The following is a 27939-nucleotide window of genomic DNA, read 5'->3' on the forward strand; positions in this document are numbered from 1 at the left end:
GGAGGATAGGGTTAGGCACAGGAGAAAGTGGGAGGATCCTAGGGTTATGTACAAGAGATTAGAGGAGACTAGGGTTAGGCACAAGAGGTGGAAGGACTTAAGGGTTGTGCACAAGAGCTGGGAGGAGGTTAGGGTTATGCACAAGAGATGGGAGAAGCAGAGGCGTAGCTAGGGCTTTCAGCGCCCGGGGACAAAGACTATCAATGCTCCTCCTAAGGTGAAGGCTGCGGCGCGCGCCAAAAAAGAGGCGTGGCCACATAATAAATGTGTGCGTGGTTATGGGTGGGGCCAAATTTACATGGAGGTTAGCAGGCTCACACTCACCCACCCTCCCTCAGTATGTACCTTCCAGCATGTTCCAAGACAAATTCAGCAATCATGAGCCCCCCCCCCCCCCATCAAGACACATTCAGCAATCATGAGCAAATATGAGGCCCCCAACATGACCAACTCAGCAAACATGAGGCCCCCAACAAGACAAATTTAGCAATCATGAGGCCCCCAACAAGACAAATTCAGCGATCTTGAGGCCCCCAACAAATCATGAGGCCCCCAACAAGACAAATTCAGTAACCATGAGGCCCCCAACAAGACAAATTCAGCAGTCATGAGGCACATAAATAGACAGCATTTCACATAAATAGGCAGAATGCCATTTAATATGGTAGACCCCTCTCACCTGGCAGCAGTTCCCCAAAATACACTCAATCTGACAGCAGTGGTTCCCCAAAAATAGGTAGCCCCAGGTCTATAGGTGTCCCCAGAATAGGTGGCCAGCAGTATAGATGTCCCCAGAATAGGTGGCCAGCGGTATAAATGTCCCCAGAACAGGTAGCCAGTGGCATATGTGCCCAGTATATGTAGGCAGGGGTATATGTCCCCAGTATATGTAGCCAGATGTATATGTGCCCAGTATATTTAGCCAGGGGTATATGTGCCCAGTATATGTAGTCAGGGGTATATGTGCCCAGTATATGTAGGCAGGGGTATATATGCCCAGTATATGTAGGCAGGTGTATATGTTCTCAGTATATGTAGTCAGGGGTATATGTCCCCAGTATATGTAGTCAGGGGTATATGTCCCCAGTATATATAGTCAGGGGTATATGTGCTCAGTATATGTAGCCAGGTGTATATGTGCCCAGTATATGTAGTCAGGGTTATATGTGCCCAGTATATGTAGCCAGGGGTATATATGCCCAGTATATGTAGCCAGGGGCATATGTGCCCAGTATATGTAGCCAGGGGTATAATATGTGCCCAGTATATATAGTCAGGGGTATATGTGCCCAGTATATGTAGCCAGGGGTATATATGCCCAGTATATGTAGCCAGGGGTATATGTGCCCAGTATATGTAGCCAGGGGCATAAGTGCCCAGTATATGTAGCCAGGGGTATAATATGTGCCCAGTATATATAGTCAGGGGTATATGTGCCCAGTATATGTAGCCAGGGGTATATATGCCCAGTATATGTAGCCAGGGGTATATGTGCCCAGTATATGTAGTCAGGGTTATATGTGCCCAGTATATGTAGCCAGGGGTATATGTAGCCAGGGGTATATATGCCCAGTATATGTAGCCAGGGGTATAATATGTGCCCAGTATATGTAGCCAGGGGTATATGTGCCCAGTATATGTAGCCAGGGGTATATGCCCAGTATATGTAGCCAGGGGTATATGTGCCCAGTATATGTAGCCAGGGGTATATGTGCCCAGTATATGTAGCCAGGGGTATATGTGCCCAGTATATGTAGCCAGGGGTATATGTGCCCAGTATATGTAGACAGGGGTATATATGCCCAGTATATGTAGCCAGGGGTATATGTGCCCAGTATATTTAGCCAGGGGTATATGTGCCCAGTATATATAGTCAGGGGTATATGTGCCCAGTATATGTAGCCAGGGGTATAATATGTGCCCAGTATATATAGTCAGGGGTATATGTGCCCAGTATATGTAGCCAGGTGTATATGTGCCCAGTATATGTAGTCAGGGTTATATGTGCCCAGTATATGTAGCCAGGTGTATATGTGCCCAGTATATGTAGTCAGGGTTATATGTGCCCAGTATATGTAGCCAGGGGTATATATGCCCATTGTATGTAGCCAGGGGTATATGTGCCCAGTATATGTAACCAGGGGTATAATATGTGCCCAGTATATATAGTCAGGGTATATGTGCCGAGTATATGTAGCCAGGGGTATAATATGTGCCCACTATATATAGTCAGGGGTATATGTGCCCAGTATATGTAGCCAGGGGTATATGTGCCCAGTATATGTAGCCAGGGGTATATGTGCCCAGTATATGTAGCCAGGGGTATATGTGCCCAGTATATGCAGCCAAAGGGTATATGTGCCCAACATATGCAGCCAGGGGGTATATATGCTCAGTATATGCAGCCAGAGGGTATATGTGCCCAGTTCATGTCAAAAAAGAGAGAAAGGGCCTTGCACATCACTTAAAACTTCACTTTTAATGGAGCCAATAAAAAGCATACATTACATCTCCTTTGAGGTGGAAAGAGAGGTACAGGCAGTAGGGATAGTCGACAGCTGTTTCGCGCCGGTTAGATACAGTGGCGCATCATCAGGACAACCCGCCCCTTGTGAAATCACCCCTTAAATAAGTGTAACACTCACCCCATACGAGCAGCCGCCATCGTTCAGCTTTGGGTACGCCCTCAATGTATGGCACGCACGCCGGCAAAAAACGCCGCATCAAAGTGTAGTTTCCTGGTTGTGGAACGCTAAGCCGGAAGTTGACGTCATAAAATTGCGTCGGGACAAAGCGTCAAATTTGACGCAATACGTCACCGCATGCGTATCGCGGACGCACATAAACTGGCCACCAGAGGGCGAGCAAAAGCCATAGAGCCGTACACCCTACAGAGTAAGAGTTTTACTCTGTAGGGTGTACGGCTCTATGGCTTTTGCTCGCCCTCTGGTGGCCAGTTTATGTGCGTCCGCGATACGCATGCGGTGACGTATTGCGTCAAATTTGACGCTTTGTCCCGACGCAATTTTATGACGTCAACTTCCGGCTTAGCGTTCCACAACCAGGAAACTACACTTTGATGCGGCGTTTTTTGCCGGCGTGCGTGCCATACATTGAGGGCGTACCCAAAGCTGAACGATGGCGGCTGCTCGTATGGGGTGAGTGTTACACTTATTTAAGGGGTGATTTCACAAGGGGCGGGTTGTCCTGATGATGCGCCACTGTATCTAACCGGCGCGAAACAGCTGTCGACTATCCCTACTGCCTGTACCTCTCTTTCCACCTCAAAGGAGATGTAATGTATGCTTTTTATTGGCTCCATTAAAAGTGAAGTTTTAAGTGATGTGCAAGGCCCTTTCTCTCTTTTTTGACATGAACTGTTGCATATAGTTTTTGGCCTTTTTGCACTCTGTGTCTATTACGAATAGCCATTCCTGTGCACAGAGCCATATCTATTGGATCATAGGGTATATGTGCCCAGTATATGCAGCCAGGGGGTATATGTGCCCAGTACATGCAGCCAGGGGGTATATGTGCCCAGTATATGTAGCCAGGGGGTATGTGTGCCCAGTATATGTAGCCAGGGGGTATATGTGCCCAGTATATATAGTCAGGGGTATATGTGCCCAGTATATGTAGCCAGGGGTATATGTGCCCAGTATATGTAGCCAGGGGTATGTGTGCCCAGTATATGTAGTCAGGGTTATATGTCCCCAGAGTAGGTAACTGTACAAGGGTAGTCCACCAGCCTCAGGATAGCATATATATTTGCGGGGGGGCTTAATGGGGTGGAAGGTCCATCACACCTCCCAATCTCACTAGGTTCAAAATCGCATCACAATTCCCATAAGACTCAACCCTCTTTGGACGTTATATCAGATCCATATTTATTGCCAGATATGTATACAGCATACAGATAGCACGACGTTTCGGGCGTTGGCCCTTTATCAAGTGCTCAAAACCTCTGACTCAACATACAACATATATAGACATCTCACATCTCACCACACCCAAAACACTGGGGGGCGGGCACATTGCTTAATACTTGATTAACCCTTTCTAGTGGAAAGAGCAGTATACCTGTTAAAGGAAACATCTCAGACTGAAGTCTTCGTTAAGGCCATTAGGTGACTGAGTTCCCAATAGCTCCATCCAAAAAGCTTCCCGTCTCAGAAGGGTGTTCTTGTGGGATTTACCCTCCGGGAAAACTACAACTTCTAATATCTGCCACCTGAGCTAACTTACATTATGTCTCTGTTACACAAAATGTCGTGCTAGCGGGGACACCTTAGTGGTGTCAACCTCTCCCTCTCTCGCTCGTTTGAGGACTTGGATGTTACTTTTGTGCTCATTGAGCCTGTTTTTAATCTCCCTGGTGGATTGGCCCACATATCCTAGGCCACAGGGGCACTTGATATAATACACGACCCCCTTAGTATTGCATGTAGCGAAATCTTTTAAAGATATAGGGGTGCCTGTATGGGGAAGATGTACCTCTGATATTATCAGAGTAGGTAGCCAAGGTGTGTCCCCCCCCCCCCCCCCAGCAGGAGGGGAGCAGCGCAGAGAAGAGGGAGAGCTGTGCGGACGGTGGAGAAGGGGGCCATCTTCCCCCCTTCCCTCACCTTAGGGGGCTCTCCCCCCCTCGCTGTCCCCTCCATTAATGTCCGGGTGGCTGGCAGCGGCGGGTGGAACTTACCTCCGTCTCGTCGTAGCGCCGGATGGATTTGCCGCTACTCGGTCTGGTCCAGACCAGAGCAGCGGCTGCGCACCCGAACTTCCGGCGCTGGAGCGAGACGGAGGTGAGTTCTGCCCGTCGCTGACAGCCACCCGGACAATAATGGAGGGGACAGCGAGGGAGGGAGAGCACCTAAGGTGAGGGAAGGGGGGGGGGAGATGGCCCCCTTCTCCGACTCCACCGTCCGCACAACTCTCCCTCTTCTCTGCGCTGCTCCCCTCCCCAAAAGAAAAAAAAAAAAAAGAACGCAGCTCAGCTGGACGCCCTTGGGGACCCGGCGCCGGGGGGGCACTTGTCCTACCCCGACCCCCCCTAGCTCCGCGCCTGGGGAGAGCATCCTAAGGTGAGGGAAGGGGGGGGAGATGCCCCCCTTCTCCACCGTCTGCACAGCTCTCCCTCTTCTCTGTGCTGCTCCCCTCCCCAAAAGAAATAATAAAAAAAAAAAAAAAAAGAACGCAGCTCAGCTGGGTGCCCTTGGGGACCCGGCGCCCGGGGGCACTTGTCCTACCCCGACCCCCCCTAGCTCCGTGCCTGGGGAGAAGGCTAGGGTCATGCACAAGATATGGGAGGAGGCTAGGGTTAAGGCCCATACACACGTCGGATTTTTGCGAACGACCCGTCGTTTGAACGTTCCGTCGTTCGCACGTCAAATCCGACGTGTGTACAGACTATCGTTCAGGTGATAAGACTGGTTTTCAGCGATCCGCCCGGCAGTCTTATTACCTGAACGATAGTCTGTACACACGTCGGATTTGACGTGCGAACGACGGAATGACGGAACGTTCAAACGACGGGTCGGTCGCAAAAATCCGACATGTGTATGGGTCTTTAGGCACAAGAGATGGGAGGAGATTAGGGGCTATGCACAGGAAATGGGAGGAGGCTAGGGTTAGGCCTGCCTCTTACTGTCTGAAAATTTGACTTTAGCTGAAAGTCACATTTTTCAAGGAGTGATTATGAAGATCATGGGGAACAAAGAGAGGAAAAGACAAGTAGGCTGGACGTCCAGGCTGGACGTCCGAGGTCTTTGTAGAGATCCTTGTCAGGGAGTGATTTAAAAACATATTTTAAGGAAACATCCCCCATTAGGAGATAGACTGGTCCAAAACATGTCAGTAACTGTAAAGTAAAGTCTCAGAGGTCTGTGAAACTTACTGAAAGACTACCATGAAGTCAGTCCACATCATTCACTAATGCCCCCTGAGTCAGATAGTTCTTACCACCTTCCCATGTGGAGCGGCTTGTCACGTGGGGGGATAAAATATATCGTGTTTGGGAAGACTAGTGATGCGGTTTTATTTGGATTCAAGTTACACGCTGAAGATTATTGATGACTTCAGAGTAGTGTCACTGCACTGCTAGCGTAGTCTTTCTAGTTCTCCCCCCTTCACTTGACCTCTACCATCTGACAAGCCATCTATTGCCTAACAAACCGCTGACCTGGTACTTTCTTTTGAGCAGGAACGTCTGTTAGCAGAGATGGATTAAAGAGAATCTGTATTCTAAAATTCTTACAATAAAAAGCATACCATTCTATTCATTATGTTCTCCTGGGCCCCTCTGTGCTGTTTCTGCCTCTCCCTGCTGCAATCCTGGCTTGTAATTGCCATTTTTATGCAGTGTTTACAAACAAAAGACATAGCAAGTGATATGCTGAGAAGAGCTGAGTGTGTGAGTCACACAGAGCCTGCAGGGGGCCTGGAGAGGGTGTGTATAGCTTCTAGCCAATCACAAGCAGCACAGCACACATTCCACACATTCCAGCCTCAGCCCGACAGAGCTTACAGAGGAGAGAAGATTAGATCATATAACAGAGATAATACAGCCACTGTGCAAGTAGGAAAGGCTGCAGTTAGAGAGAGCACATTAGAACAGGTATAGGAACTTATAGGATAGAAGAAATAAGGATGAAAATTTTGTTACAGAGTCTCTTTAAGATGTAACAGGGCCCTGGCCAAGGTAGTAGATTTGGGGCCCCCTTGTGGTCCTTTTGGTAAGATGAAGTGGAAAGAGGTCAAAGCAGGTGGGCCCCTTGACACCCACTAGCAGGGCTGGGCCAAGGCAGAGGCGAGAGAGGGACCAGCCTCAGGGCACAGTGTAGGAGGGACGCACAACTCACTCAACTATCATTCTGCTATTGTTTTTGAAGCAGAGAGAAATAAGAAAAGGGGATACATGGCAGTGACTGCAAGCCTGATAACTAGAGATTAAGCTGTTGGAGGGGATTGGGGGCCCTGGGGCGCCTCTTAGTCTGATAGCAATCAGTGTGTGACGGCTGGGGTGAGAGGGGCGGAGGGGGCACTTTGGTGTCTCAGCCTTAAGTGATGGAGGACCTTGTCCCAACTCTGCCCACTAGGCCCCAAGCCTAGGTTGCCTGGTGGATAATCCTTCTCTGTCTGTTAGTGGTCTTACTGGATGGGAGGGATGAAGTAAAAAGTGGGATACCTTGTTCCCTTCAGCTGTCCTGCTGCCAGATGAAGATATATCACGCAGTGAAAGCGTCATTTCTGAGGAGTTTTGGGACATAACGTTTATGAGGGATTTTCATTTCTCTGCTGTGGGTACAGGAGAATGTCTACCATTGAGGCTGGTCTTATACTGGATGTGTGCATGCACTGCAGAAATGAATCCTTATATTGTTGGAGCAGAGTGGTCTGTACATGCAGATAGGCAACCAGTATACCAAGTTAGAACTCTTTACTGGAGAAAACATGCAGAGATCAATCATACACCAACATCAGGAAGTGCAGCTTACTTAGAACAGAGAGGAACACAGAATAAATACAGGAAATTACAATACCATAAAGATTACCATCATGTTTTACACACAGTGACATCTTCTGGTGGTTTTACTATACTGCAGTTTAAGGTAATTATGTTGTTATACCTCCAATACATATGACCCTGGTGCTGTGACGGAGTCATAAGCATAGGCCTTCCCCCTGGTTAATGATATACTCCCTGCTGGGCAGGAAGAACGTCACTGGGATTCCTGTCGGGCAACACATGTATACCGCATTCCTGTCATTGACTTGCATGAATGCATGATCCGTGCAGTTCATGCGGTAATGCGCTGCAGCCTTAGGTCTGTCATTGAGCTTGATTGAGCATCTGAAGAGAAGGTGCTGAGTCTGTGTCTGCAGATTTACATCACAGGAGCCTATAGGCACAGACGTCCTGGCACCCTAGACGGCATTGCGGAGATTTCGATACTTTTGTTGCGCAGTGTCGCAACCTTTGAACTGTGCAAGTCTCCGCAGACTTGAATGTCCTTTGTGGTGGGGAAGAGTATCATGGGGAGTGTGCAAGGGACCTTCAATTATAGTGGTACCTTAAAGAGACTCTGTAAATAAAAAACCCCTCTAGGTCAGGGATCCACCACAAACTTTCTTGGTCAAGGGCCGGGTCAACATATGTCAGACTGCTAGGGGGCGGGAACATACAGAAAATGATCTTGAAAAACATTACATTAAATCAAGGTATTGATTAACCCCCCCCCCCCCCATCCAATCATGCCCAGAGGAGAACTACCAGCCAGCAGCAGCCATTCAGTCATGCGGTGCCCGACGAACATCTTTGTGTACCAGACACTGAAACATACTCAGGTGACAACCTATCTTCCGGTTGGACAGCAGTATCACCTGATGCAGAATTGGAAGCCAGGGAATGACTGCTCGCTGGCTTCTACAGCAGTGGACGGGTGGTGCCAGCACTGCTATTCTATATGTGGGCCGCGGATATTTAAAGGTGCAGTGGGTCGTATCTAGAAGCTATAAATTTTGTGTTTTGAGGGCCAGTGTAAAAGCCTCGGGGGGCCTTAGTTTGAGGACCACTGCTCTAGGTGATACTTACCTCGGGAGGGGGAAGCCTCAGGGTCCCAATAAAGCTTCCCCGACCTCTGTAGACAGCAGGAATCCAGCTCTGGCTATCACCGACCCCCCCCCCCCCCCCCCCCAGTAGCGGCTCTTCATTCACCTAGGCGGAAATGGCACAGCCTAATCGTATTCGCTCTACTGTACAGGCACAAAAGACTCGTGCGTGTGCAGTAGAGCGTATACAGTCAGGTTTGGTTATTTCTTCCTTACCCGAACGAGCCGCTAGTGGCCCTGTCCAGGATTGCGGTAGGTTTTGGGCGGACAGCACTGGATTGTTGGGCCACCGGAGGATGGGGGATGCCGTTGGAGGCTTCCCCCTCCCGAAGTAAGTATTCACCAGAGGGGTTTTTTTTCATTACAGATCCTCTTTAATTTACACACCTGAAAACAACCAAAAAAATGATTATTACTCCTCTTATTATTTATCATAGTATAGCAGCACCCTCTTGTGGTCAAAAGCATTGTCATCTGTAGGAAAACGCTTGTCTTCATTTCCCCTATTTTCAATCCGTTCACATCGGAAACTTGTCTCTCCAAATAGATATAATAGAACTGGCAGACTTATTTAAAGGGTTACTCCACCTTTGTACTAACATTTGGACAACATACAGAATCTGTTCCCTAAAGACAGTCAATGAGTTGCTGGCTTGGCTGATAATTTCATGCACATTTCTTAGCATTCAATCACAGGAAGTGAATTTCAATGACCCATAGCCAAGTTGCAAACACTTTATCTACAAATTAGAACTAATAGTATCTCAGTGACCATCAGTGACTTCAAAAGTCATTAATTTTATATATTTTGCCTTCAGCCTGCAAATGTGATATTGTTTCCTTTCAGGGGTGTGTAACTAGAAATCACTGGGCCCGCCTGTGAAACTTTGCCCCTCCCCCCCTCAACTTTGTGCACAGGTAAAATGAGAACCAATGTTATTCATTTGGCTAGTGCACACTTGAATGTGTTTTCCCCATGCAGATAAAAACAGACAGCAGCAGTGTTGCCAACTCATCCCTTTAATTACTGACACATATGAATTATACAGGTTTTGTGGCTAGGTAGATGAAGTTAAGGCACTGATTATGTTGAAAATAGCCCCTGAAACTGTATAACTTAGAAGTGTCAGTAATTAAAGGGATGAGTTGGCAACACTGGACAGCAGTGAAGCACTGCATGCATTTTCTCTAATTACATTAGCTTCTGTGATAAATAGTGCATGTTTTCACACATACAGATACACATGGGGCTTGATTAACGAAACAGTGATAACTTAAATATCACACTTTATCAAAGATATCACACCTTATCAAAGTTAACATGCCTTATTAGAGTAGCATAGCGAGCGCTACGAATTTATGCCTGCTAATTGGCAATGGCACACGTCTTGCCCTGAACCCCTGCGGGTTGGTAGCGCTCGTTATGCTACGCTGATAAGGTGTGTTAACTTTGATAAGGTGTGATATCTTTGATAAGGTGTGATATTTGAGTTATCACGGTTTAGTAAATCTGGCCCATGATGTGCAAAAAGCACATACAGAAAACTGACAGACGAGTGTGCTCCCAGCCTCCACTTATTACTCTGTCCATCTCTGATGGAGCAGAAATGGCTCTGCAGAGTGCAGACTCCTCTAGGATCACTACAGTACACAGCACTTGGGGAGGGGTAGAGAGGGTGGGGCAGGGCTCTGTACACAAGACCCTGCTGCACACTGAATAGGGACTGTCTAAAAATCTATGTATGATTCCTTATCAGTGGCTGAGCAGATGCAGTCATTAGAACAATTGTGCAGAGAATAGAAGGCTTTTCACTCCGTGACCTTAGTTGTCAGTCTCTCAGGACAGGGAAAATAAGTTTCTCCCCCACGGGGCCCTCTGCGGCTTCTGGGCCCCCCCTGCGGCTGCATCCCTTGCAGGGTCTATTGTTACGCCCCTAATTCCTTTTAAGAAGTCCAAAATAACAATGTACAGCTGGATGCTTAAAATGAACCCAAGGCGCTCCCCCCAAAAAGAAAAATAACATACTTACCTAGGTAGAGAGAAGCTTCAGGATCATCCAGTATGGATGGCAGAACAGTTTCCAGCAAAGTTCCGCTGTTCAGGAGAGTTAATCCCATTTACACTCTGCTCAGGACTCTGCATAGGGAGGCTGGCACTAGTGGAGGGGGAGTGAGCTGCCTTTCCATCATCAGGCGCCTGTAGGCACATGCCTAGAGTGCCTTATGGTAAATCCGGCCCTGGTGGTAACGCTCGCAAACGGGTTCACAAACACGAAATTGTGATGTTCACCCATCATTATCATCCAGAGGCTTCCAATCTCCCATGTGAGTTTGGCCGAGAAATAAAAGAGGGTCTCGGCCAGTGGTGGTGGGGATGAGGAGGACATGTGAAGTCTCTGAGGATCCAGGGGCTTCCATCATCTTAGGTAAATATTTCGTCTAACTTTTTTTGTTTGGGCCGCCTCAGGTTTCCTTTAGGCTGCTTACACACAGGGACATTACAGGCGCACGTTAGTGCAGCCTGTAATGTTCCCCAACTCACAGCAATGTAACACAAGTGGGCTGTTCACACTGCCCACGTTGCGTTACATGTAACGCTGCACGTTCTCCAGAAAGTGCAGCATGCTACGGCGTTACAGCGGCTTAAGCCGCGTTACACTGTTTGCACATGCTCAGTCATGTTGGGGAGGAGCGGAGAGCGGCCAGGCACATGGCTAATTAATATCCACTGCACGTTGTGACGTGCAGTGTTTACTTCCTGGTGCGGCCGCTCTGTGTGGCGATTGGCCGGCGGGACCACGTGATGCCGCATGCGTCCAAGAGTACGCATGCCAGAGTGAGCTGCACAACGCGGCTCACTCTGACGTCCACATCGAAAAGCACCAGGCCTTGCGTTAGGTGCACGTTATGCGACCTTAACGTAGCACCTAACGCAACGTCTTGGTGTGCAAGTAGCCTTAAATCACCCCAATTTTCCTCTTTCTTTCTCACTTGCTGAGAAGTCTTCACAGAGCAGAAAGTGAAATGTATCCCTCCCTTTGCACCCTGCAGATTTGCGGATTACTGCAATGACCCATTCATTCCTCTGGGAGGAGCAATCTTCACACCTGCTGGGGTACGTTGGCGAATTTTGAGAGAGATCACCCCTATCTCAGTAACAGCTGACACTGGGAACATTTCCCCCTGAAGCATATGAAGAGTTTTTTTTCCAATCACTTCTATACAAAATCAATCAGAAAAAATGATCGGAAATAAGATCGGACCAGTCAGAAATAATCAATGCGACCCGTCTTTGTGTCATGAAATTGCATGGTGTGTACCAGGCATTATGGCAGCAATTAACCAGTTATGTCGCGTGGATGTGAGCTTCATGTCCGCAGCGGTAGCTGCTACAGCCGCGGGAACACGCTAGTCATGTCCTTGCAGTTTGCTGTGCTGTGCGGGCGATCCTGCGGGCAGATGGTCCAGGTAACAAAAATTAGTGTGGATGCAAAACTGAAAAAAATGCACCTTTATTTCCAAATAAAATATTGTCACCATGCATTATACTAGGGATATAATTTTAAAGTTGCAATAACCGGGACAAATGGCCAAATAAAATGTGTGTATTTTAATTAATTAAGTCCACCACTGCCTCTCCTAATATTAAAAGTTTTTGCTATTTTTATTCTACTGGCGCCTCTGTTCACTTCTACATTCCGTTTTTTAGGCTAATGTGAACCTGGCCTTACTGTATTAAGTATTGGACACTTTCTCAAAAAAAAAAAAAAGCACCTTCAGTTTTATGCGCCACATAGTATTTTAATCTAACAGAGATATTTCAAATTTACCAAAAATATTCGTGGTGAGATCATGGTCCCCAAACATTGAGAAGTAGGGATGGTCGGAAATGTCGATTTTCAATTCTGACGAATTTCGATTACTGCAAATGCTGATTACCGATACCGCAACATCCTAACGGATTTCACATTTCTGCAGAAAGTGCTGTTGTTTGCCATTTTTGTTAAAGAGTAACTGTCAGGCTGCAGAAGCTAATTTAAACCTCTATTCTCCTGTGTTAAACAGTTTAGAAGGAAGCCCAAAAGCCATTAGTGAAGATAAAAATCTCAGTTACCTTTGATGTGTGCTTATCAGTAAGGCTGTTAAAACCCAAGAGGACGCAAGCCGCATACTATACTGCAAAGCATTCTGGGGCCCTCCCCTCGGCTGCTAATGAGACGTTACAGCAGCTTGTAATCAGTCCAGCCCGTAGCACTGATAAATCTCCGGGCAGAGTACACTGCAGGAGTCAGCTATTGTTCCTAGCCACATGGCTCATTAATATTCACTGCACACTGTGTTGTTCAAGTACGAGCTTATCTGTGATCAGGAAGCAGGCAGGACATGACGACACATTTGACAGAAAAACATGGAGCCTGCCATGAGCTGTCAGGAGCATCTATCTCTGCGTATACTATATACAAATTCTGTGAAATCCAAACGTGGACAGTGAATAGGGTTGCCAGGTCGGCTGATGGAGAAAACCGGACAGGGGGTGGAGTTAGGGGTGGAGTTAGGGGCGGAGTCAGAAGCACACTTTTATGTAGAGTGGCTCTAAGCAATGGGCTTTTTAAAAAAAAAAAATTATAGTATTTATATCGCACTGACATCTTCTGCAGCACATTACAGAGTACATAGCCATGTCACTAACTGTCCTCACCAGTAGTACTGGTCCAGTGCACATAAGAGACAGTTTTTCACCAGTAACTGCACATAAGAGACAGCTTTTCAACAGTAAATGCACATTATAAGAGACACCTTTTCGCCAGTAAATGCACATAATAAGAGACAGCTTTTCACCAGTAAATGCACAAAAGAGACAGCTTTTCACCACTAAATGCACATAATGACAAACAGCCAGTGTTCCCAGTATATGTAGCCAGGGATATATGTGCCCAGTATATGTAGCCAGGGGGTATATATGTCCCAGTATACGTAGGCAGGGGTATATATGTCCCAGTATATGTAGCCAGGGGGTATATGTGCCCAGAATAGGTAGCCAGGGGGTATATGTGCCCAGAATAGGTAGCCAGGAGCTATATGTGCCCAGAATAGTTAGCCAGGGGCTATATGTGCCCAGAATAGGTAGCCAGGAGCTATATGTGCCCAGAATAGGTAGCCAGGGGCTATATGTGCCCAGAATAGGTAGCCAGGGGCTATATGTGCCCAGAATAGGTAGCCAGGGGCTATATGTGCCCGGAATAGGTAGCCAGGGGCTATATGTGCCCGGAATAGGTAGCCAGGGGCTATATGTGCCCGGAATAGGTAGCCAGGGGCTATATGTGCCCGGAATAGGTAGCCAGGGGCTATATGTGCCCAGAATAGGTAGCCAGGGGGTATATGTGCCCGGAATAGGTAGCCAGGGGCTAGATGTGCCCAGAATAGGTTAGGTAGCCAGGTGCCCCCCGCCCCCCCCCCCTGCAGGAGGAGAACAGTGCAGCAGAGAGAGAGCTGGGAGCAGCGGTGGAGAAGGGGGGGCAATCTCCCCCCCCTTCCCTCACCTTAGGGTGCTCTCTCTCCCCCGCTGTCTCCTCCAATATGATGTGCAGGCTGGCGGGTGGCTGCGGGCGGAACTTACCTCTGTGTCGCAGGCGCCGGAAGTTCGGGTCCCGCAGCCGCTGAGATTCGACTCAAAAAAGATCCGGATCAAAGATTCGAATCATTCATGAGCCGGACAACACTATTCAGACTGATTAGTGTTGTCCGGCTCATGAATGATTCGGATCTTTGATCCGGATCTTTTTTGAGTCGAATCTCAGCGGCTGCGGGACCCGAACTTCCGGCGCTGGAGCGACACCGAGGTAAGTTCCGCCTGCAGCCACTCGCCAGCCTGCACATCATCCTGGAGGAGACAGCGGGGGAGAGAGAGCACCCTAAGGTGAGGGAAGGGGGGGGGGGGATTGCCCCCCTTCTCCACCGCTGCTCCCAGCTCTCTCTCTGCTGCACTGTTCTCCTCCTGCGCTGCGGGGGGGGGGGGGGGGGGCTCTAAACCGGACAACTTAATTGTCCGGTTTAGCATGCCTTTTTGCACCGGACACAGCGCACAAAAACCGGACTGTCCGGTGTAAAACCGGACACCTGGCAACCCTAACAGTGAAATGCATATGTAATGTAAGTACAGCCAATCTTTAGCTACTGATATATGTGTTTATTTTCTCTGAGACCTTATACCTAACAGCTCCTCTTTAAAGAGAACCCGAGGCGGGGTTCTTACATCGCAATCCATATACAGAGGCTGGGTCTGTCTATAGAGCCCAGCCTCTGTTGCTAGTTAGTATCCTCCAAAGCCCCCCCTGCGTGCTATGAGACCCCATAGAACACAGCCGCACTGGCAACACGCATCGTGTCGCAGCCAGCTGTGTTTAGCTCACTAATGTCAGTCTCCGCTCTTCCCCGGCTCCTGAATCGCTCCGGTCCCCGCCCACGTCCCTTCCCTCCCCGCTGATTGGAGGGAAGGGACGCGGGCGGGGACCGGAGCGATTCAGGAGGCGGGGGAGCAGCCGAGACTGACATTCGTGAGGTAAACACAGCCCGCACAGCGCGGCTGTGTTTTATGGGGTCTGACACCGCGCAGGGGGGTCTTTGGAGGAAACTAACTAGCAACAGAGGCTGGGCTCTATAGACAGACCCAGCCTCTGTATGCGGATTGCGATGTAAGAACCTCGCCTCGGGTTCTCTTTAATAAAGTTAGGTAATTTAAGAAACGGATTGTTTTTTTTACGGAATTCACCCTCTCAGGGCAGTAACATGACTATACGCTCTCTACAGTGCCAAAGAAGATACAAGTGCTATATGAATACATAATATGTCAAGAGATTAGATTGTGAACTTCTCTAAGACCCCATTCACACTGGGAATGGCAAAATGCTAGAAAACATCTGTAGTGTTTTGCAAAGTGATTTTGTCACTGTACAGGAAAGTGATTTTGGAGTGATTGCATTCTGTGATTCTATAACATTGAAATGCAATCGCTCCAAAATCACTCCAAAAATGCTGCATGCACCATGTTTGAGATTTCAGCAAACCACTAATCACTGGTGATCGCACAGTGTGAACACTACCATTGCCAGAGCGCTTTTCCAAGCGCTAGCGATTTACAGACAAGCTAAAATCGCTAGTAAAATGCTCCAGTGTGAATGAGGCCTAAAGGACAGACTCACTGACTCACCCGGTGTCGGTGAATGGCTTCTTGCTGGCCGAAGAGCTTGCAGTTGTCTGGTTGGCTGGGGTTGGCTTGTTGGAGAGCTTGTTGCTGCCGTCTTTAGTGCTGCTGAGAGATCAGTTATAGAGATTAGATTACTTGCACATGCATTCAAAAAACCATCAAGTAATCATATGCCTCCAGATAAAACAATAGGTAGTTGTCCCCCCAACCCCCCCCCCCCCCCCCCAGTAAAGATTGCCAAAGATGCCTCCCCAGTATAGGTAGCCACCAGTAGCCAAAGGTGCCCCCAAGTATTGGTAGCCTCCACCCATAGCTAGATTTCTGGAAAGACAACATAGGCCCTGGCCTGGGGCGCTGCAGCTCTAGGGGGCACCTGATCATGAAAGAGGGGTTGTTACACATGAAAGAGGAGACTGAAAAGGGGAGAAACACATAACAAAGGGAAACTGATGCCCAAAGCAGCTGCTCATGAAGCAGAAGGACTGCAGTGCATGGATGATTCACATGGAAGGGGGCTGAACATGGAATGGGAGGGGCGCTGCTGCACATGAAAGCGAAGCCACAACACACTCAGCCTAGGGGCACAAAAAGTAAAAATCCAGCCTTACCCATAGGTAGCCAAAGGTGTCCACCAATATAGGTAGTAAGGTGTCCTTGGTATTGGTAGTAATGTCCCTCAAGAGATAGGAAGATGCCCCCTGTATAGGTAGTAAGGGGCCCCCAGTATAGGTAGTAAGGGGCCCCAGTATAGGAAGGGGCCCCCAGTATAAGAAGTAAGGGGCCCCCAGTATAGGTAATTATGAAGATATGATGAAGATAAGATATAAAGATGTCCCCAATATAGGTAATTATTAGGGCGCCCAGTATAGGTAGTAAGGTGCCACCATAGGTAGTAATTTGCCCCCATTAGGTAGTAACATGCCCCGTTAGGTAGTAGGGTGCCCCCATTAGGTAGTAAGGTGTAACAGTAACACAGTAAATAAGCGGGCAAGTCACTTCATATGGAGGACGTCGACCAGATTTATTCACTTTACAAGACACCTGAAGTGAGTGATATGGAGGCTGACATATTTATGTTAATTTAAACCTGGCAGTTCCCTGGCAGTTCTGCTGATCATCCTGGCATCAGTAGTATTTGAATCCGTGTCGGACTGGGAGGTGGAAAAGCTGAGGAAGTCCACCTGCTGGCCAAGCTGCAGAAACTCTGTGTTATCACTCCCAATAGAAACCAGCAGTAAGTCTTCACTGCGAACAGCAACACCTGATTACTACTGCTTGGCCAGCAAGTCCTCAGCTTCTCCAGCTACCAGTCAGACACTGATTTGAATCACACACCTGAAACAAGCATGCAGCTAATCCAGTCACACTTCAGTCAGAGCACTTGATCTGCCGCATGCTTGCTCAGGGTCTATGGCTAAACATATTAGAGGCAGAGGATCAGCAGGACAGCTGGACAATGTGCATTGCCTTAATGCGAAACTGAGGTGTGAGTAATATGGCGGCGGCCATATTTATTTCCTTTTAAACCATACCAGTTGCCTGGCAGCCCTGCTAATCTATTTGGCTGCAGTAGTGTCTGAATCACACACCTGAAGCAAGCATGCAGCTTAATCCAGTCACACTTCCGTCAGAGTACCTGATCTGCATGCTTGTTCAGAGGCTATGGCTAAAAGTATTAGGGGCAGAGGATCAGCAAGACAGCCAGGTAACTGGTATTGCTTAAAAGGAAATAAATATGACAGCCTCCATATCACTCTCACCTCGGGTTCACTTTACAGGAAATAAATATGGCAGCCTCCATGTCCCTCTCATCTCGGGTTCACTTTAAGGCCTGGAAGGCAGGAGTGTGGGTCCAGTAGCCCACGCATTGCTGAAGTGATGTTGCCGGCCTTACAGCACTCTTGGCAGAGAAACCCCACGGATGGCCTAATGCTAATCAATGGACATGCTGCAGCTGTGAGCTGTAGTTTGGAGCCATCATAAGTCCCAGGCCTGTCATTTCCAGGGATCTGGCGGTATAGGATGTCAGCGAAGGCGCAGCTGTAATGTCATGGCACAACATATTAGGCAACTGACACAACATAGACTGTGTTAGCTCCTCATGCACATGTATCCAGGGCTAGAGGGTGCCGATGCAAGGTAGGCCAGCCTGACAAGGTCTAGCTAGTGTCTCCTGGTTCCATGTGGCTGGTTGGGATCTGCAGATCGGGGGGATATGTCACTTTCGGTTGGCTTTCAGTGACATTGCTGGGAGGCGTAACGTACGCACTCTCCTGCACTGTGAACCGATGTGACAGCGAGCTTGCCTGCCGGGCGTCCTACACGTCTGCAGCTGTCCTGCGGGGGACTATTGCTGACCTGTGCAAGCTGCGTGGCGGTGACACAAGGTCCCATCCTCTGGGGGGCGACACAGGCTTCGTCTCCAGTACCTGCTTCTGTTTATTAATAGATACTTCACACAGAGGGGGCAAATTATCAAGACAGGTGCGCAGAAAACACAAACTAAAGATGCATACAAACGCTAGGTGTCACCTATACTGCGGAATACCAGATCTTTAACCCTTTAGCAGCCAATTTATTTAGAGGCTTGCAAGTGCTCCAGGCCAATTTATTTTAGCACATTTTTTTTCTTCTTTGTTATATTTCCTTGCTACTAATTAGTACTTCTGTAATGTGCATTTATGGCCACTTGTCACCAGGGGGCAGTGTGAGATAATAACAGAGGACGTCTGCTTTCAATTTCTAGGTTTTGTGCTTGGAGAGAGAGATCAAAGTAAGCCAAATATTTACAGCACTATGAGTTCTGCCAGGTGAAGACAAAAGATGTACTTTATCTTAAAGTGAGTCTAAGTTTGTGGCTAGTGGCCCCCTCCTCTCACTATACAGAGTTCCCTGCTGTCTAGTTGTCCATTTCACTCTACTTTCCCCCTCTTCCCTATACATTTTCTTGGTGTTTAGTGGAAGCCCCTCCCTCCCCTATACAGTTCCCTGCTGTCTAATGGGCCCTCTCCCCTATACAGTTCCTTGGTGTCTACCCCCCCCCCCCAAAAAAAAAAGTATTCTGGTGTCTAGTAGCCTCCCCTGCTCCCCATACAGTTCCCTGGAATCTAGTGGCTCCCCTCTCTCCCCATACAGTTCCCTGGTGTCTAGTGGCCTCACTCCCATATACAGTTTACTGGTGTCCAGTGGCTCCCATCCCTCCACTATACAGTTCCCTAGTGTCTAATGGCCCCCTCCCTACCCTATACATTTTCCTGGTGTCTAGTGGCCCCCTCTCTCCCCTATAAAGTTCCCTGGTGTCTAATGGCCCCCTTCCCTCCCCTATACAATTCCCTGGTGTCTATCCCCCCCATACAGTTCCCTGGTGTCCAATGGCCCCCCTCCTTACCCTATACATGTTCCTGGTGTCTAGTGGTCCCCTCTCTCCCCTATACAGTTCCCTGGTGTCTAATGGGCCCTCTCCCCTGTACAGTTCCCTGGTGTTTAATGGCCTCCTTCCCTCCCCTATACAATTCCCTGGTGTCTACCCCCCCATACAGGTCCCTGGTGTCTAATGGCCCCCCTTCCTACCCTATACATTTAAATGACTCACCTATCTTGGTTGTGCACCTTGCTTTGGAGTAGAGCATTTGTCCAGTGTCAACCAATCAGATTTCATATAGCAAATGAAGCAAGGGGCCTACTAATAAAGAAGTGTCGATCTGAAACGATAGAAGAACAGAACACTTTGCTCCCCAGTTTTGCAATCCTGCTTGGCACTTCCATAGCCGCATATTTATAAAAGGGCAATCAGATTTTGCAGGGTGGTGATTAGTGGTTTAATTGCTGGTCTGTAATTACCCTGCATTGCCAATCTGCAGCTGCGTTCTCTTAAATGGAATAACATTATCCATTTTTGAACAGCACGTCTGTCATTCAATGCTCCACATAAACCCTCAACAGGAAGGCAGCAAGATGGCCCTGACTGCAGATATACTAGGATGGTGGATGGGGTGTCATTAGCTCAGTGTGGTCAGAGATGCCTCTAGTATCAGATAGCCAGAGGTGTCCCCCAGTATCAGGTAGCCAGAGTTGCCCTCCAATATCAGGTAGCCAGAGGTCCCTCCAGTATTAGGTAGCCAGAGGTCCCCCCAGTATCAGGCAGCCAGAGGTGCCCTCCAGTATTAGGTAGCCAAAGGTGTTCCCCAGTATCAGGTAGCCAGAGGTCCCCCCAGTATCAGGCAACCAGAGGTGCCCTCCAGTATTAGGTAGCCAGAGGTGTCCCCCAGTATCAGGTAGCCAGAGGTCCCCTCAGTATTAGGTAGCGAGAGGTGCCCTCCAGTATTAGGTAGCCAGAGGTGTCCCCCAGTATTAGGTAGCAAGAGGTGCTTTCTAGTATTAGGTAGCCAGAGGTACACCCAGTATTAGGTAGCCAAAAGTGCCCCCCAGCATTAATTTGCCAGAGGTCCCCCCAGTATTAGGAAGCCAGATGTGCCCCCAGTATTAGGTAGCCAGAGGTACCCTCCAATATTAGGTAGCCAGATGTGCCCCCAGTATTAGGTAGCCAGAGATACCCTCCAGTATTAGGTAGCCAGAGATACCCTCCAATATTAGGTAGCCAGATGTGCCCCCAGTATTAGGTAGCCAGAGGTACCCTCCACTATTAGGTAGCCAGAGGTGTCCCCAGTATTAGGTAGCCAAAGATGCCACCCAGTATAAGGTAGCCAGATGTGCCCCCAGTATTAGGTAGCCAAAGATGCCACCCAGTATCAGGTAGTCAGATGTGCCCCCAGTATTAGGTAGCCAGAGGTACCGTCCAATATTAGGTAGCCAGATGTGCTCCCAGTATTAGGTAGCCAAAGATGCCACCCAGTATCAGGTAGCCAGATGTGCCCCCAGTATTAGGTAGCCAGAGGTACCCTCCACTATTAGGTAGCCAGATGTGCCCCCAGTATTAGGTAGCCAAAGATGCCAACCAGTATCAGGTAGCCAGATGTGCCCCCAGTATTAGGTAGCCAAAGATGCCACCCAGTATCAGGTAGCCAGATGTACCCTCCACTATTAGGTAGCCAGATGTGCCCCCAGTATTAGGTAGCCAGAGGTACCCTCCAATATTAGGTAGCCAGATGTGCCCCCAGTATTAGGTAGCCAGAGGTACCCTCCAATATTAGGTAGCCAGATGTGCCCCCAGTATTAAGTAGCCAAAGATGCCACCCAGTATCAGGTAGCCAGAGGTGTTCCCAGTATTAGGTAGCCAAAGATGCCACCCAGTATCAGGTAGTCAGAGGTGTCCCCAGTATCAGGTAGCCAGAGCTGCCCCCAGTATTAGGTAGCCAGAGATGCCACCCAGTATTGGGTAGCAATTACCGCTGGCGTTTTGCGGGAGTGATTTCCCCGTGATTAACGAGGAAAAATCACTGGACACTGTGGCGGTTTTGGAGCGATCGTGATTAGCGGTGCTATGCATGCTAATCGCGATCGCTAATCACGAATCGCCGGCAAACCGCTGCATGTAACATGTTTACGTTTAACGCTAACCGCAAACGTGGCAGTGAGAACACTGCCATGTGTTACATGTTGTAGCGTTTTTTTAAAAACCACTAGCAGTTTGCCTTGAGCGGGAATCGCGCGATTCCCGCTCAAGTGAGAACGGGCCTTAACTCTAGTTTGTGTACTGAAGTGCGCTTCCCATCAAAGTTCTCACAGTTTGCAGTTCCTGAGGAGCTCTTATATTCAATACCACGTTGCATTCAACAGATCACAGGTCACACAGTATCTCCATCGCAGAAAACCATAAAACACAACGAGAAAGAAATCATAGTATAGTCTGTATTGGATTCTCTGATAGGATAACCACCACCCTATGGGGTTATCAGTGAGGAAAAATATTACTATTGGACCACCTCCATCACCTGGTGCTCCACCTTATAGTTGGCACGCTCACCTAATGGCAAGGCTGCTCCGCCTCACAGACAGCAATCTCGCCTATTCAATTCCACCAGATCCACGTCTATCTTCTCAGCAGTTCAGTATCTGACGGGCCAACGGGCATCAACTTCGCAAAACTACTGCACCAGCGCAGTACACTCCAGACCAATGGAGAGAGCGGCTTTCGTGCAGGCGCAGTAGATGCCGACCCCAGTGTTGTGTTGTAATTTACATTATGACGCGTACATACATTACTATGGCAGTCAGGTGTGATCTGTAGATGCTATCGATGGTCTGGGAAGTTTTATGGTTCAGGGTCTGTGCCAGGTCAAATGCTTCTTAAGACTTTTCTCCTGGGTATGGGTGCCCATCGATGATACGATCTTGATTGTATAATCTTACCAAATCTATAAAGTAGAAGGGTAAACCAAGTGAATAAAATTTGAACAGATACACTAGATAATCCCTCGTGTTACCCAGAAGTGGTAAGATTGTACAATCAAGACTGTATCATTAATGGCCCCCTCATGGGTTCTGAACGAGTCTTATTATTGAGTCTTATTAATAAATGTAACAAAAAACGTATGATGTAATGAACGGTATGTGTAGTACGGATAATGAATAGAACATTAGTAGCAAAGAAAAGACTATCATGTTTTTATTTTATGTTATGTAGCTTTTTTTCTATAACATTGCATCATTCTCTGATAACTGCAGTTTACAAATCACACTCTGTATTTTAACCACTTCACAACTGAGGGGTTTTACCCCTGAAACACCAGAACAATTTTCACCTTTCAGCAATTTTCACCTTCTCCTTTCATTCATTCGTCTATAACTTTATCATTACTTATCGCAATGAAATGAACTATATCTTTTTTTTTTCACCACCAATTAGGCTTTCTTTAGGTGGGACATTATGCCAATAATTATTTTATTCTAAATGTGTTTTAATGGGAAAATAAGAAAAAAAATCATTATTTTTCAGTTTTCGGCCATTATAGTTTTTAAATAATGCATGCTACTGTAATTAAAACCCATGAAATGTATTTGCCCATTTGTCCCGGTTATTACACCGTTTACGTTATGTCCCTATCACAATGTTTGGCGCCAATATTTTATTTGGAAATAAAGGTGCATTTTTTTCAGTTTTGCATCCCTAATTACAAGCCCATAGTTTATTAAATAACAGTGTTATACCCTCTTGACATAAATATTTAAAAAGTTCAGTCCCTAAGGTAACTATTTAAGTTTTTTTTTATTGTAATTTTTTTTTATTACAAAAAATAAATAAATTGGGGAGTGTGGGAGGTAATGAGTTATTTTATAGTGTAAAACAATGTATTTGTATATGAAAAATGCTTTAGGGTGTAGTTTTACTATTTGGCCACAGTACTTTTTTGTTTATGCAACCTGTAAGCGTCGGAAGGACGCTTACAGGAAGTTTAGTGAGGCTGGGAAAATCATTGCTGGGGGGCTGAGATCAACGAACAGGAAGGTTTTTTCCCGTTCATTGATCTCCGGGTAGGGAACTGGCGGCGTGCACAAGCGCGGGAGCGCGCGCATGAGCAAGCGGGAGCGCGGACAGCGGCGGGAGGTGCGGATATCTACGCCCCTGGTGCGGAAGGGGTGGAAAAAGGGGCGTAGATATCCGCACCTGCGGTGGTAAAGTGGTTAAACTATGAAACAGAGCAGAGCTAATGATCCTCAAACTCCCCTGCAGTAAAATCTTTTCTGAGGCCCCCTGTACACTGCAAATCCGATTTGCGATTTCAATTTGCGATCCCGATTTTCCCTGGATGCAATCAAAATAAGAAGAAAAAACACAGCATGCAGTACCTATCAAAAACTGCAAGTCGGAATCGCATGTAAAATCCCGTCAAAATTGCAATTGGAATTGCATGTAGTGTACAAGAGCCCTGAAGCTGTTTTAGACCATTTCTTTGATTTTTTTTACTGTTGGCAGGTGATGTAGCTGCTGCATGGTTTTTGGCAGTTGGAAACAGTTGTAAACAGCTATTTTCCACAATGCAGCAAGGTTCACAGACAGGAAACTGTCAAGAGTACGTACTTTTCTTGTTTCTTGTGGGAGGGGTTTCAGCACAAAATCAGCCATACAGAGCCCCGTGATGGTCTGTTTGTGAAAAGGAATAGATTTATAGGGGGTATCAGCTACCGATTGGGATAAAGTTCAATTCTTGGTCGGATTTTCTCTTTAAGTGCTTCAGAAAACAGGACCGTATTCGACCCAAGTTGGGTCTGAGAGCTCAGAGCAGCTCTTTTGCATACATGACTAAAGTTGTTTAACTCTTCCTGTGCTGGAAACAATATGAGACGGATTTCTTTGCTACTAGTGTTCTATCTCTTAGCTGTACTACACCTACAAATCATTATATCATAAGTTTATTTTCACTTCAGATTCCCTTTAAGAAAAGAGAATTCCCAGCGTAGGGAGGGCAGATCTGGTACACAAGAGAAGGAATGGGGGCGGCCGTTTGTGGTGGTGGGTGGGATAGTGGGGGGATCGCTTACTGCAGCGTCTGGGGAAATCTGATAGGCTGGAGCAGAAAGTAGGACACATTAAGTGCTGCGGAGCAGGCGGCTGGCTTCAGAGTGCTGTCTACTCCCTTTCAGGTAACTTCAGTAAAGGAAATTCATTAATAATGTACCTTAGGACGCGGGTGAGCGCAGTGCGCTGAGCGGCAGTGCTGCAGACACAGTATATATGTGTATACTGCAGTGTGGGCGGGGACTAGAGGTGCCCCTATATCCAATAAACATTTCTTTCATCTATGGTGGAAGGGCTTTTATTTTATGCAATGACATTATCAGCCACGATCTACGGGATCTAGAGGACTCCTTTTTAGGTAATTATCCGTTTTTTGACCTGAGATTTTCAGTGGTACACCTTAAAGGGAATCTCAAGTGAAAAAAAAAAAGGGTTTTAACTTACCTGGGGCTTCTTCCACCCCGTGGACTCCTAATGTGCCCACTGCGTCTTCCTGATCCCCTCCGGGCAGCAGCGGTGACCCCCGCAAAGCTGGGCTACTGCGCATGCAGGGCCCTGAGCCAAGCGCACCCTGGTCGCACTCCCATGACCAGAAGCGTGCTGCGCATGCGCAGTACGCATCATTCGCTACTGTGCATGCGCAGAACACTCACATTACCTGCAATGGGACCTGGGTGCGAGCGGCTCGGGGCGCAGTAGCCAGCTTTGCAGGGGTCACCACTGCTGCCCAGAGGGGATCAGGAAGACAATGTGGGCACAGTAGGAGTCCAGGGGGTGGAGGAAGCCCAAGGTAAGAAAACTTCATAATGCGCCTGCGCAGGAGGCTCCCAGGGACGCAAGTGGGAGCGAGGAAACGCGCAGCCGCTGAGGCACAGTTGCATCCATCTAGTTAGACGAATAATTGGACAGTAACCAGTGGCGGGGAGCGGACCGTATCGTAGATCGTAGAGGACCGGATCGTAGAGGACGGCGCGGGACAGGACAGCTGCAGAGGGCCGGTAGAAGCTACAGGTAAGTGTCAGTTTTTTGTTTTTTAAAAGAACCACAGAACCCCATTAAAGTGACTCTGAAGCGTAAATTAAAACAAAAAACAGATACTTACCTAAGGAGAGGGAAGGCTCTGGGTCCAAATGAGCCTTCCCATTCTCCTCCCGGACCGGTCCCCGCATTCCCCCGCAGGCCCCTCCGTTTATATCTCCTGCTGCAGGAGGCTTCGGCAATCTTCGGAAGCACTCTGGCTTCTGGAGACTGGCGGGTCTGTACTGCGCACGCGCGAGTGTAGGAGAGAGGGCTCCTGCGTGCGCAGTATGGAGCGGCATGACTTCAGACGCCCGAGTGCTTCCGAATGCTTCAGACGTTTCCCCAACCCGGAAGAGAGCAGTCCACAACCAATTGGTTGTACACTGCTAACTGAGGAGCCTGCAGGGAATCATAGAGACCGGGCGCTGCACCTATCTGCACAACCTCGGAGTTACTCCTGCTCTTGTATTTGCCTGAAGAAGCGGGCTTGGGACCCGCGAAACGCGTTGCATAATTTTATGTAGAGTACTGATAAAATATATATTTTTCTGGATACCATATATGGTGGTTGTGTCATATATATTGGGGAGACGGATCCCCCCAGGTCCCCCAATTTTTTATTTGGTTTTAATAGACTACTAATTTTTATTCTGCTGGCGCCTCTGTAACTACTACAAAGGTAGCTACAGGTGCTCCTTAGCATTAGGTAGCCAGAGGTACCCTCAGTATTAAGTTGCCCCGGCTGAAGGGAGATCTGGTCAGTGGAATGCAGAGAGCTGGGTGAGTTGCCTCTCATTTATACTCTCATCAGGACTCTGCATAGGGAGAGATGGAGGCACTCGGGGAGCAGAATGAGCCGCCTTTCAATCATCAGGCACTTGTAGGCAATATTACGACCGATCTAACAATCAATCTAATGGCCTTTATTTTTTCAGTTTTCGGCCATTATAGTTTTTAAAAAATGCATGCTACTGTAATTAAAACCCATGAAATGTATTTGCCCATTTGTCCTGGTCAGGGCCGCCATCAGATTTTTCTGGGCCCCGTACTTATCAATCTACAGGGCCCCCCTCACACCAAATAATAATCTGATAGGTAGATTGTGTGGGGGCAGAGCCACGTTATGTGGGGAAGAGTCAAAGCAGCTTGCCTGGGGCCCATAACACCCTCCCCCATGCATTGATGCGCGTTCACCAATCATGCAGCAGGGAAGAGGGAGATGACCACACAACTCCTGTTATGCCACGGTAGAATAGCCAAGTTGCCAGCAGAGGCTTAAAGAGAACCCGAGGTGGGTTTGAAGAATATTATCTGCATACAGAGGCTGGATCTGCCTATACAGCCCAGCCTCTGTTGCTATCCCAAACCCCCCTAAGGTCCCCCTGCACTCTGCAATCCCTCATAAATCACAGCCACGCTGCTGACAAACAGCTTGTCAGAGCTGGCTGTGTTTATCTCTATAGTGTCAGTCTGCTGCTCTCCCCGCCTCCTGCAGAACTCCAGTCCCTGCCTGCATCCCTTCCCTCCCTGCTGATTGGAGGGAAGGGACGGGAGTAGGGACCGGAGCTATGCAGGAGGCGGGGGAGCAGCTGAGACTAACACTACAGATGTAAACACAGCCTCACAGCACGACTGTATGAGGGATTGCAAAGTGCAGGGGGACCTCAGTGGGGTTTGGGATAGCAACAGAGGCTGGGCTGTATAGGCAGATCCAGCCTCTGTATGCAGATAACATTCTTTAAACACACCTCGGGTTCTCTTTAAGGGCACTGCCACTGTTTGGGCCCCAGACCCTTCCTGGGCCCCATACTGCTGTCCCTCTTGTACCCCCCTGATGGCTGCCCTGGTCCCGGTTATTACATCGTTTAAATTATGTCCCTATCACAATATTAGGCGCCAATATTTTATTTGGAAATAAAAGGTGCTTTTTTTTTCCAGTTTTGCGTCCATCCCTAATTACAAGCCCATAGTTTATAAAGTAACAGTGTTATACCCTCTTGACATAAATATTTAAAGAGTTCAGTCCCTAAGGTAACTCTTTATGTATTTTATTTTTATTGTAATTTTTTTTTCTTTTTATTACAAAAAAAAAAAAAAAAAATGGGAGTGTGGGAGGTAAAGAGTTAATTTATAATATAACACTATGGGCTTGATTCACAAAAGTGTTAACTGTAAGAACGGCTGTTTTCGCGCGAATTTTCGCACAGCGCGCGATCGCGAATTTTCGCGCGAAACAATAACAATTTTCGAGCACAAACGTGATTTTTTTCCACGGAAACGATATCGGTGTCGCGCGAAAATTCGCGATCACACGCAATGCGAAAATTCGTGCGAAAACGGCAGTGCTAACAGTTAGCACTCTTTTGTGAATCAAGCCCTTTGTATTTATATATGAAAAATGTTTTTGGGTGTAGTTTTACTTTTTGGCTACAAGATGGCCACAGTAATTTTTTGTTTATGCGACCTGTAAGTGTAGGAAGTACGCTTACAGGAAGTGCAATGAGGCTGGGAAACTTTTTTTTTCAGAATGATCGCGCTGCTTCTCATAGAAGCATGCCGATCATTGCTGGGGGGCTTAGATCAACGAACAGGAATGTTTTTTCCCGTTCATTAATCTCCGGGCAAGCGGGCGGCAGCATGCATGAGTGCGGGAGCGTGCGCACGAGCGCGGACAGCGGCGGTAGCGGCCGGG

General features: G+C 47.8%; 1 protein-coding gene across 10 annotated transcripts in view; it reads right to left on the reverse strand.

Moving 5' to 3' along the window:
* The window catches only part of PPDPF (pancreatic progenitor cell differentiation and proliferation factor), a 230667-nt gene that overhangs the window by 125737 nt on the left and 76991 nt on the right, over positions 1 to 27939 (reverse strand). For 6 of the 10 annotated variants that reach the window (XR_011025348.1, XR_011025341.1, XR_011025344.1 and 3 more), the window contains exon 2: positions 15815 to 15916. Coding sequence is in view for 1 of the 10 variants with exons in the window: in XM_068263704.1 (XP_068119805.1) it covers positions 15815 to 15916 (102 nt within the window). In the remaining 9 variants the exon portion in view is untranslated. Of the gene's footprint in view, positions 1 to 15814; positions 15917 to 23557; positions 23602 to 27939 lie in introns of those variants that run through there. The other 4 variants (XR_011025342.1, XR_011025345.1, XR_011025347.1 and 1 more) reach the window with 3 other exon arrangements.

Source organism: Hyperolius riggenbachi, chromosome 12 (assembly GCF_040937935.1).
Source record: "Hyperolius riggenbachi isolate aHypRig1 chromosome 12, aHypRig1.pri, whole genome shotgun sequence".
Classification (NCBI taxonomy): domain Eukaryota; kingdom Metazoa; phylum Chordata; class Amphibia; order Anura; family Hyperoliidae; genus Hyperolius; species Hyperolius riggenbachi.